Source organism: Ciconia boyciana, chromosome 7 (assembly GCF_034638445.1).
Source record: "Ciconia boyciana chromosome 7, ASM3463844v1, whole genome shotgun sequence".
NCBI lineage: Eukaryota > Metazoa > Chordata > Aves > Ciconiiformes > Ciconiidae > Ciconia > Ciconia boyciana.
In genome coordinates, this window is record NC_132940.1 from 7,044,317 (window position 1) to 7,057,152 (window position 12,836).

At 39.8% G+C, this 12,836-nt stretch overlaps 1 protein-coding gene across 2 annotated transcripts in view; it reads left to right on the forward strand.

Moving 5' to 3' along the window:
- Nucleotides 1–12,836, forward strand: part of LRP8 (LDL receptor related protein 8) — a 196,471-nt gene that overhangs the window by 150,587 nt on the left and 33,048 nt on the right. For both annotated transcript variants that reach the window (XM_072868119.1, XM_072868120.1), the window contains exon 4: nt 438–566. In XM_072868119.1, coding sequence (XP_072724220.1) covers nt 438–566 — 129 coding nt within the window. The remainder of the gene's footprint in view (nt 1–437; nt 567–12,836) is intronic.

Here is a 12,836-nt window from a genome sequence, read left to right on the forward strand (position 1 = left end):
CCACCAGGCCCAAGAGCGTGTAAAGAGCCACGGGGGTATGCATAGTTTCTTGCAACTCGGCATCACTGGGATGGCCAGAAGCAAGAACCTGCCTGCAAGGAAATGCTAGGTAGCAGAAGTTGCATACAAATCTGACTTCTCTTCCTCTCCCTGAATTCCTTTAAGTTTAAAGTTAAGTTTTGGGCATTTTGTTGAAATAAACAGCTGCACTTCCCCCCCCCCAAAAAAAAAAAAGTATTGTGATCTCTTTTGGGGAACACATATGGGATATGTAAGCAGCCATACCTCAAAATCAGTGTTGACTTGCGATTTCATTACAATATGTCTCGGGATTGAGCCATACAAAATAAAAGTAACTTTAAAAGCCTAAACAATGTTAGCAATGCCTAGAATTATGTTTAACTTGGGGTTTTTTTTCCTTTATTTTATTCTTCCAGCCAAGCAAGTATGTCCAGCTGAGAAAATTAGCTGTGGAGACTTAAGCAACAAATGTATACCATCATCCTGGAGATGTGATGGGCAGAAGGATTGTGAAAGTGGTATTGATGAGGCTGGTTGCACTCCTGGTGAGTTAGAATAATACTTTAATATGTATGCAACTTCTTCCTTTAGGACTATAAAAATCCTAGAGTGACTATTACAAATTGCATGTAAAGGGATGACTTTCCTGCCAACAAATTCATTCACTCTACATTTGCAGTGCTAAGTAGTGAATTTTAGAAAAAGAGGGGAAAGAAGTATTCTCCAGTTGGAGCTGGCTGGAGAATATAAAGTGAACTCTATGGAGAATTAAGTATTCTTTTACCACTGTAGCAGAATATAGTTAGTCAGTTTGGAACATGATTATCAGGGTTAATACCCAGATGATGTGGTAAGGACTTAAATAACAACGTTCAAACCTTCCTCTGTGATAGCTCAGCAGCTTACCACCATGTCCTTCCTCCTACAGAGTGCCCTATAGACTGAGGCTAGCTTCTGCTGGGATATAATAGATAGGCCTGGACATTTCTTTATTAATAGCTTGTTGGTTTCACTGGACAGAGAGAGAATGATATACTATTTACTGTAACTGTTTTAAATTCAGTCCCTAAATGGCCATTGCCTTTTATTAGCCCTTTCTCTGCTGAATGAAAGAGCTCTTTAACAGTGTTTTCCCTCTGTGAAAACTCCTACACTGTGTAATCAAGCCATTTCTCAAACTGTCTTTTTGATAGACTAAACATATTTAGTTCTTTATGCTTCTTGTTGTCAAATATTTTCTTTTGAATGAATGCTTGACTCATTTTTGTGGCTCCCTTCGGTATCCCAGCTGATTTTCCAACTTTCTTTTTATACAGACCACCAGAACTTAGGGAATATCAGTCTTACCAGTCTGTGCAGAATTAAAATCACCTTTCTAATACTGTTCTTTTATAACTCTGTTTGTTGTTATTAAATTCTTTGTGTGCAAATGATCCTAGGCTGTTAAGAAGCTATCTTATGCTCTGTGTAGTTATTCACCTATCCATCAATATTTCTGGTGTTGCATGTGATACCTGCAATGTTGTTTTTACTTCCAGATTACTGGCGAAAGGGTTGAATGATTACATGCTTGCATACATTTATGTTTCTTCACTTGAAAGCCGAATTTTGGGCTCTAATACCTAGCCAGTTCATAATCCACATTATATCTTTTCATTGAAGTTGTGTAATGAAATATGTTTTATGTGAACATTTTGCGGTTCTGAGTAAAACAGGTGGATAAATTTATTTCTTTGCAGTCAGCTTTATCAAACAAAATCTTACCAAAGATTTTACTGTCTGAGCAACCTTTTCCAGTGTTTAGCCAGTCATTGTAAAAATATTTTTTCTTTGTCCTTTTTTACTTTTTCCTTTGTCACAACCTGTGCCCATTGCCTCTTCTCCTTTTGCTGTGCATTTCTGAGAAGAGTTGGCCTCCAGCTTCACTGTATCACCCCTTTAGATGTTGGAAAATTGCAATAATATCTCCCTCTAACCTTCTCCACGTTAACCAAACCCATTTCCCTCAGCCCCTCCTTGTATATCATGTACTCCAGCACCATAACCATCTTGCTGAACTTCCACTGGACCCTCTCCAGGTTGCGAATGCCTTTCCTGTACTGTCAGGGTGGCACAAAACTGGACATAGTATTTCAGATACAACCTAACAAGTACCAGCTAGAGGAGAATAACCACTTCCCTCAACCTGCTGGCCTCACTCTTGCTAACAAAACCCAGTGTGCGTTTTGTTATGTGTGAAGCTCAGTATGAAGGTTCGATGTGACTCACTAATTCAATTAACTACAGATTAAACACACAGTTTTTCAAAGCATCTCCATTCCGTATTGCACATGACTCAGAGGTCCAGGGGTAAAGGAAACAGGTTACTGTGCTTGCGCTGAGCCTGTGCGGCATAGTTCCAGTTGGGTTGCCTCACAAGGAAAAAGCATAGGTTGCTTTACAATTTCCTTACATTGCCTCCTGTTTCATGTGGAATTAAGTGCATGTGCATGGACAGTTCCTAAGTAATAAATTATTATGATGTGGTAAGTCGGTGATGTGCTTAGACCCCTAGTCCCGTGTCCTTTAAGCTAATGATGTTTTGGCAGTTTTCAAAAGTCTTTTATTTGTTTTCTGTATGAAACTCTTCTCATTCTCTCTATAGCATATGCATTTGTTTTCCTTTGAATGGGAGGCTTGAATTAGAGACAAGTTCAGAAGATAGTTGTAACTGCTATTGAAAAAAATTATTCTTTTCCCAATATGAGTTAGTGAAATTAAAACAATTTTTACACTGGTGGCTGCCTCCATTAATGCAGCCACCATTTAATGCTAATGCTGCTTACACCAGTAGGAGTTGTCTCATGGAGTCTTTTAGTTATAATAAAAATCTACTTGAAATTGCTTTGAACTTCTTTTTTTCAAGGCTCTAGGTAACCCCCAAAATGAATGTAAATATGTTCTGAATGCTACCTAATTTCAGAATAATGATGCTATTAATGGATTTAGAAATAGCTGAGTGTTTCTCTTCTGGACATTTCAGCATCTGTAGTCTTGCTTATCTTCCACATTTTTAGTGCACATGCAGGTTCTTAAAATGGAAATTTAATCCAAGGACAAATTACCATCTTCTGATGGTTGTTGGGTAACTCATGTGAAATGAATTAGTGACTTTCATCTAGTTCCTTAGGACTGAGTGTTGTCCCCACAATAGGCTGCCACCTCGGTGGGTGCACATTGGCAATCTCTGCCAAAGGGTCAGTGCTGAGTCTGAATGCAAGATGGGCTGTTCTCCTCTGCCAGAGGACCAGGCAGGAAGGCACTGACAGGCAAACTTGGAGCTTCCGGGGTGACTGCAAACATCAGAAGCTTTCAGTCCCAAGATCTGTCAACTCAGCAACTTTCAGAGGCACTGAACTCACTTTGAGAAGGAAACAGGAGACACTGCTGAATGGCTGTAGTGGGAGCATTTTCAGTGAGGTTGCTTGTCAAATTAAGGTGTTTTCCTCATGGATGAGAACAAATGTGTTAGCCTTTTAAACTCTGAGAGCTTGTGGAGGATTGATAGCTATCCTCTCTTTTATCCAAATCTGATAAACCTCACTAAGCCTATCCACTGATACTCTGTTAACATTCCTATTTCTTCTCTGTTTAGAATCCTCCTTTATCCATATTCTCTTATCTCAGCAGCACACAGTATACTGACAAAAAAAAAAAAAAGTCTGTTGCTAGGTTCAGACCTTTTCTTTCTTTTTTTTTTTTAACCTCTGCACCCATGTTTTTGTTCTCATTTTAAAAGAAGCTTCAGCACTGACTGTCACCTGCAGCCCCTTGGAGCAGAGCACCGTCATACCTAAGGCTGCACCTCTCACAGAGCTGGCCAGCTTGTCTATAAATAACACATCTTTCTGGATAAATGCTTGGAAGGGAGTTTATTTGCGCTCAGGAAAATTTCTATGGTGAGAGCCTGCATATGCAATAAACAAATGGAAGATGACTTAAAGATATTGTGAGTGAGGGCATCCAGAAGAAAAACCTTAAGCTCTTTCTAATAAATGTTAATGTTAATAAAGCTATTACTTCAAGCTAATGTGACACTTTAAACATATTTTAACTATGGATACTCCTATTTCTTGATAGGAATAACTGGCTCTTAGTATTATAATTCTTTAAAAGAACATAATATGGAGTTTGTGAACATTAATTGAGCCTGCATTTCTGCACTGGTAGTTTGTACCACCAACAGTATTGTGCTGGTATCCAGATACAGGAGTGGGGCTTGGTTGTGCAGAGGCTGTGCAAGCACCTGTCCCTATGTCAAAATGTTCACAGTCTAAGTTAAGGGAGGATCTCCTGCAGGAGAGGAAAACAATTATTATGGTAGTATAATCATCCAAAGCGTTAAGAACAGTGCAGGCGTATTATGGTTCTTCCTCCTATGTCTGCTTCTGGCCTCCAACAACTTGCTTTTCAGATACTGTTCTGGATTTGATAATTTTTCTTCTCAGAATTATGTAATTGTTTTTTGAATCAATGTGAAATTTATCCAGCGTAGTCAGCGTAGGCACTGGCATGGCCAGCTGGAGGGAGAAAGCTGCTGTTCAGAAATTTGGGGACAAAACTATAGAATATGAATAAGAGAATCTTCTGTTTGGGTTGGGTTCTCCTTTGTGTTTTGTATCAGCCATGTCCTTAGTGCATCACCTTGCACGAATGGAAACAAACTGGTGCTCTACATCCCTCTCCTTTGCTTTTGGTCACTGTTGAAGACTTGCTGTTTTGATTGGCACTCTGTGTGTTCTGAAAAAGGTTTGTCACAGCAGTGCTCAGAATATCTTTCCTTCAAGGAAGGAGAGAATTTGCAGTCTTGTATGGTGTCCTTGTGTAACCTCCTTTAGACAAAGGGGTCAGCTGCAGTTAGCAGGCTCTGGACTTACCTGAGTGCAGGTATGCTGAAAAAAAAATGCATCATCTCAAACAATGTAGAAGTCAAATATTTCCTTTGGGTTCCTCATCTCTCCCTGTACAATCTCGCCCTACAAAAAGATAGCCTTAGGAGTAAGCAAAGCAGACTGTATTCATCTGAAATAAGGGTCCTGTTTGCCATGTCTGGAGTGAGAAACAACAATTTGATAGGTGAAATCCATTAAAATAAAGACTTCCGCAGAGATGTGTAAAACAGCCTTTGCTGGCCTGTTAGGCCTGGTCTGGTACCAGTATTAGGAAAGCAGTTACTCTCATAAGCAATCCAAGCACTGACTCCATCATACTGCTTGGAAGCCATTATCAATGGATGGTAAGGCACTTTATTGTTGTTGTTCACCCATGAACAAGGAGGAAAAATGGTGCGATTTTCACCCTGTGGAAGAACTTCCCAAGGAAGCAATGGAAACTGTGAATTATTTAACCTGCCGTGGATAAAGCACCAGTGGTTAGGGATGTAGATTTGTGTCTGCACAGGCTGTAATTGCACCAGGGATTAATTGTGGGTATTAATCCTTGCATGTAGGTAGCTAAGTGCCTGTCTGCGTAAATAATTTACTTCCAGCAGGTAGGCCTTTAAGTCCACTGCTAACTTCCGGTGCACAAACAATTTTTGAAAATGCAAATATCTCCCTTTTTAAAATAAAAGAGTATATAAAAAGAAAAAAACCCTTATTTTTAAGTTAATTGGAGCAGAAGTAATTTGTGTCTTTACAATACTAAGTGTGTTGTAGTCATAGGTCAGGTTTAGTCCTCCAAAATAGATATCAACAGTTAATAATGTAAGAGCAGTCTTGAATTTGCTGGCTTGGAGGTGCTGGCATCCTCTTTCTTATTTCCCTGGTTGAGGTTTTCTGCTCCCAGTGTACCTAACCTTTGTCACAATTGATTGGACAAGCTTAAGAACACATTTACTGAGACTAAAAGGAGAAATTAAATATGAGAGACTGTAATTAAAGCATCACAACTCGGGGTCACTCTGGACTTTGCTAACTACTGCAGAACTTGTTAAATCTCTGCTAAGAGAGATATTAACCAGTGTTTTGTCAGCCGCTCAAGAATGCAGAGAGCTTTTCAACATGGCTTTAGAACAGAAGAGCTACCATCCTGTAACAGCTGAAATGGGCATTGCACCCCTGTAATGTTCACATTGCTTGTTCCTCCTGACAGGACTCTGAGACGCTCAACAGGGAAAGGCCCCATCTCTTCTTGTGTTACTGGTTCACACCTGGACCACTTCTTGCACCCAGTATGGAAATTGTGTCTTGCAGATGAGGAGTTGGAAGTGTACAATTTTCCCCTTTCCCAATAGTCAGATACAGTGAAATGATGTATTCATTGATATATTGATAGCATAATAAGCTATTTTCCCATTCCATTATTTATTCTGCTTAACTATAGTACAGAGACAGCAATCCATGGGAACTTGTGCATGTAACGGACATACTTATACTGATCTAAAAGTTGTCTAAGGGTGAGAGCCAGGAATTCCTGCAGGAGTCTCATGACAGTAACAGCCCCATTACTGAGAGCATCTTCTTTTGGACCCTGGTCTGCCAGCTTTTCATTGCTGATCATATATCTCAGAATTAGTTCTAGATTTTCAGCCCTATGATATGATACGCCAGATAAAAGTGAACAAACTGGGTAAAGTTTTTTAAATTAATGAGGGAAACAACAGTAAGCCCATTCTTGCTCAGCTGTAAGCCACATATCCTTGCTGATCACAAGGACAAGGTAGATCACAGCCTTCACAGTTCCATAGTATATATATATCACTTACAAGATCCTCAGGCAGGAACTTTTCACTTACTCTTTTCTGGTGAAGCTCCAGGCACACGTGTGACTTCATAAAAAGCAGCAGTGCCTACAAATGAGGGGTCCTTTTCTTGGAAGGTCCAAGTGCAGAAAACATTGAGAGTTAACTCTTTCCAATGCCCTGCTCAATAGCCCTCACATCACCTGAGAACCATTGGCAGAAGGCAGAATTTAAAGCAAGCTAAAGCTGGTCTGATCCCCCCAGCAGATCCACCTGGTGAGAAGCCAGCTGAAGTGGGGAAATTACAAAGCTGATTTAAAGCCACCTTCCTCCACACTGCTCCTGCACCTGCACTCACATGAAGTGACCTTTCTGTTGACCATTGAATTGTTTTATCATCTTTTATCATTGTCCTGTAGCAATAAGGAGCATCATGTCGTCTCAGCATCATTTTCTTCTTGATGCAGTAAAAGGTATCTGTTTTGCATGAGTCACACTTCCAGTGCTACCTATGGGGGGTTGACCATACTGATTCTGTTCATTCCAAACCTCCACAGAGCCTACTGAGAGCTTTTTACTTGGTGATAATGTAGCACTAATTTTATCATCCTTTGCAGCCTGATTAATACATGCTTTTGTCAAAGTTATGAATTCTGTTGTTAACTTTCATTAACAGACTAGATGCACAGTGATGTACTTGTTCCTCAGTCAGCTCAGAGGGAAATCAAACCTAAAGGATCAGATTTTGCCATATATTCTCCCTGAGAAACCCACCAGTTTTAATGGGGTTAAAGCCCATACTATTGCATTTGTTCCTGTAGAGGAAATATTTATCTACTATCACTATTCATGATTATTTCAGCATGTGATGAAGAGAGACATGGCTAGCCTGAAATTCCTGTCATTTTATAGAAGGTAGCTGTAACTTGAGTACGCTTGCCATGGTGGAGGAATCTACAATTATTTCCAAGAATGGAAAGAAAATTACTATAGATTTAACAAATGAAAGTCCTTCATAAGTAAGATAAGGTAGCACAGCAATGATATCCTCTGGGCTTTACATGATGTTTAATTACTGGACAGCTGGAGGGATTAATGCTTGTGCATTATGCCCTGGCTCTCAGAAATTAAACATGTACAGCTGCCACTTTATCACTGCTTAAAGTATTAGAGCTCCTTCGAAAGCAGTAGTAATTGCAGAAAAATCCTCATTGTTATTTAGGAAAAATCTCATCCCATAATCATATTTGTCCTGAGTTCCTTCAGAACAAAACAGCAAGAAAAATTAGATTGGTAGTTACCTTTAATTGCACTCTTACAGGAAAAATGAAGGTAGTTGCATTTTTAATATATTGGAAGCTTGTTGTAATTAAATGTAAAATACTGCATGAACTTAGGTTAGAGATGAGATAGTCATTGCATAAGTCAAGGATTAAACCCTAAAGCCGTGGCCTAAGCTGTGCCAGGGCTCTACCTGCAGAAGGTTAGAGCAAAATGGCTTTGTTTTCCCTACTGCTGTCTCTTGAGCTTAGGTTTAAAAAAGAACAGACTCGTGTAACGTTCTGCAAATGCAGTTTCCCAGTACTGAGTGGTGCCTCGCTCCCCACAGCAGGCTTTGGTGGTGGCCTCTGCACATTTGCTGTGTGCTGATCCCTCAGTTACAGATAAATTGTCTGTATCAGTATGTTCCATGAATAATTTATTCTTTAAAGCATAATAGACAAAAACACAATATGAAAACAAGACAATTTAGAATTTGGTACTTTTACAATGTTTTCCTGAAGGTACACTAGGAAAGAAAGAGTAGATGCAAAGAACACACTGCAAGCACGCTCTTTCTCATACGCGCACGCACACACACACACGTCCTACACACCCCAAATGATAATTTTTCACAGAGTTGTGGAAGAGTGGTATGAAATAACTGGTTTTATACAAAGATTTGTGGATAATTAAAACTAAAGCCTAGTACTGCTGGACTGCATGTTACCTGCATGCACACAAAAAAGCTTTGTCCTGGTGCTTTTTCTGTACTTCATCTGGAGAAGTTGTCTCTGATTCTTCTTTCGAATCTCACATGTTGTACTGTCAGAGGAGCAAAAATTGGCCTGTAGTTATGTTTATCTTCTGGGCAGTCTATCTTTCAACAGTTAGAGCTCTTGGAGTTGAAATAGACAAGAAATTGCATCTCTTATTGCCAAATATGATTGTATTTCGTGTCCCTGAAGTGCTTTCTTCATAAGAATGGAGCTATAATTCCGAGCCTATTCATCCAAAAAGCAAGAATCTGTTTAGTTTTATTAAGGAAAATCTCCTGTAGCTGCCAGTGCCAACGATCGTGTTACGATGGCAGATACGTGGGTAGGAGTTCCATCCTTCAGTGGCCGTGGGTACATATGCGTTACGCTAATTAACAAGTGCTTAACAGCTATGCTTCCTGAGCATATGATCTGAAGACTGAATCAGAATCAGTTAGCTTGAAGTCAGTACAGTCCTACGCAGGAGAGAACCATGGAATGTTTGATGCAAAACCAAAAAAAACCTGTTTTATGAGTCATGTGAACAGATAAAACAACATCGGAAAGTTATCTCAGTGGCTGAAATACACTATTTTCATACAGAGGAAGATATAATGGTTGGATTAACTTTGCTTATATTTTGCAAAGAAATTTGTTTATTTGACAAAATATAACCGGGAAGGTTTAGCTCACAATAAAATACACTTCAATACACTTCTTTTTTCCAAAAAGTTTAAAATAATTGCTCATGTTGTATAATTGATTCTTCATCTCGGCCCAAATCCAGCAAAGCGCTGCCTTCTATTTCAAAGCCGTAGAAACGGAAGGGCAAATCCTAATGCCATAGAAATCTCACTACTATTAAAGTGAGTGCAGTTAGCACACGACCCTTACACTTTTAGTGGCAGTGAGTGTCACTCAGTGCTTAAATTTTCCATTTGAGTAGAAAATCTGAGACATTTTTTCTAAAAATGATTGCCATTCTTTTGTGGAATTGTGGGTGCCTTATGTGGGTACATTGTTTACCTCAAATAATAGCTGTGCCCCCTAATATCACAGAAGTGAAAATAATTAGGGGCTAGTTGTTTCCTGAAAAGTCTGTCAATCTCTCCCCCTCCCAAAACCTCCACAGTGGTCTTGTCTTTATAGACTTGGTCAATATAGTATGTGCTTATATTCATAACCTTGAATCCGGCTACACTGAATTTTGCCAATTGTCTCATTGTATCCTCGATGCTTCTTTTTTAAGGTACTCTTCCCTTCAAATCAGTTGCCTTGCAACTGTGTTATTGCAAAAGCATCTTTTTAATTGTTATTGAACCTACATTTAAACTCACTTTGGATCGCTGTTCCTAGACAAATGTGAGACACAGTTGGGTAAACTGGGGGGGTGAGATGTGACAACTCTCAGTGTTTCCTTGTTTTGTCTGTGTTCCAGGAGAGTTAATAGTGCCATGTTCTAAATGCAATAAATATTCAAGTCTAATAGTGAAGCAAACTGCAATAAGAAGAAATATTTCCTTTTATAGAGAATTCCCATCAAGCGAAGTAAATTAGTGGAAGTGGAGATTTTATGGGGCAGTGACCTCGTTGCTTGCAACGTGAGCACTGCTTTGTCCCTCATTACTCAGCTGAGGTAAAACTTGTGAGCCCTCGGCTGCTGTAGCTACCAGATTATCATGCTGAAGCCAGGCTTTTCTCTCTGCCTTACCTGTTTGGCCCATTTGTTCAGAAATGTATCCTGAGGGCGGCCAATGTGGCTTTTCTTTGCTCCGTTTTTCACAGATAGGCCTGTGTGGCAATTCCATCAATGAAGAATTCTACCTAAGAATTAAGATTTTTTTTTTTCTTTCTCTACGTGTGCTTTTGAGGTGTGCACAGTTTTTGTGACGTGAGAGTAGCTGCACAAGCATTAGCAGTGCACATAGCTTTGTAGTGTCAGTTGCTGCTCCCTTATTCCTTATCTCCGTTCAGTAAAGATAAGTGTTGTAGGTTGTTGCAAACCTCCAGGATTCCCTTCTTAGTTATGGCAGTGTAAAAGGCTTGATTGATTCTGGTGGAACAGTTCAGTTTTCCAGCTGGTTAAACTGGTGCCATCCCTGTGCTTGGGAATGTGTGGATAAGGAGGAAGTGGCAGGCCAGTGACATAGCTGTGGACCAACAGACATGGGTTTGAATTCCTTGCCTTTCCTAGTCAGAAAAAAAACAGAGCTTGGAAATATTCTGAGAATAAAACAAATTGTGCCGTCATTTGCCAATGTGACTAAAGTTTAGCTTTTAAGATTCTGATGAAGTCTCTCTCCTGAGCTGGACATAAGAAACCAGAAAGCAGTGGAGAAAACCGGCAGGTATGAGGCAGTTTGTGTCTCTTAGCAGAGGAGCACAGAGTGGAAGTCTGCCCGACCGATGGAAGGTGAGCTCTATGGAGGAGGCTTTTCCTGGCAAAGTGTCTGTGATTTAAACTCTGCAATGGCAAAATTAACTCCTGGTCATGCAGAAAGTTCTGTGCGGGCACTCCTCATAACCACAGGGAGTCCTGCTGAATCCAAGAGGTCTGCGTATGCAGTAATGTGGTTTTTGTGTGTACTGTCACAGGATCAAGGCCCTGTCCAGTAATGCTCTGTTCTGGTTGCTGGAAGAACGTTTGTATATTCCTCAAAAATACAGAATTTTGTGTGATGATATTAGACCAGCTGTTAGTTTCATGGATATTATCAGGTGTTTCTGAGGGATTTGCCAAATTGATGTAGTTTGTAAAATTGCCATTTTAATAAGCGAGTCATGTCTGAGGGAATAGGAGTAAGCTTGTCCCGTACAGGTTCCAATTTTCAAAGTCAGAAAAGAAACCCACTAAACACATCCCAGCATATTTTTTTTTCCATTTAAATTTTGGCTTTGTAAATTATGGGGTCATAATTAATTCTATTTTCAGAAAATTAAACCACTTCGAATGAATATATGATTCTCAGGAAATATATTCTAAATCAGTAAATACATTTTTGAACCAACTATTATTTATCAGCAGGGGCTTTGGCATCTGGTTACTCCATTATAATTAGCTAATACTATGCAAATACTGCTGCAGAGAATGGAAAAATAACTCATTTGTGTTTGAGGGGAGCAGTGTGGCAAAGGCAGTGAGAACATGCAAATATTAATTTGCAAGAGTGCGTGAGGTGGCTCCTTAGCTACATTAGTGATTTGAACAATATCAGGAATTACTATTCCTTCTGCAGTCTTCGTCTATATGGGCTTTTTGGTATCAATCACCATAGCAACAACCACTGTTAGCAGTGAGACTGCAATTCAGCTGCATTATTCCCTCCATGGGAGGCCTGTCATTTTTTCAGAGCAGTGCGCTTCAAGGTCATCTTCATTTACCTCCATCTCTTTTGCTGTCCTTCCTGGAGGGCAGCTTTCCGTGGGAAACTTGTCCTTCTAGGCATGAATCTGTGCTTTAAAGACTGGCATTTGACCGAAGATCTGTATGAAATATTCAGATATTATACCAAATATATAGCGATACCAGATATTTGGTATAGATATTTGGTATAGATGTTCAGATATATTCAGACAAAGCACACCAATTGTCTGCAGACAAAACAAATAATTTAGATACAGTTAAGCCTGAAAATAAATACTAGTTAAATAAAACTAACATGATGACAGCATTGGCAACTGGCCTGGGAGTTCCAACTTAATTTAGCCTGTCTGGACTCTGTGACCTCCTTATCCACGGTCCAGCTCAAAGATTAATTTAAGTGGGCTGTGGTACCTGGGTTTGCACTTCATGTGGAATACCTGGGCAGATGGAGCTCAGGCATTCCACTCCTGCAGCCATGTGGAGCTCAGATCCTAAACCTCACAGCTTAGAAGAGTTTCTGAAGTCCACCAGCCTCTCCTGCTAGTGTTGAAGTGGTGATAAATCAACAGCAGATCTCTCCCTCCCCAATGCAAATGTTAGTATGCACAAGTCATCCTTTCCCTTCTTTAGAAGATCCATTGTCAGATTTAAGCAAACAAGAAATTTTGAGCCACCCTTTTTTAAAGTTGCTTTGGGGAGGGTGTCAGAAAAA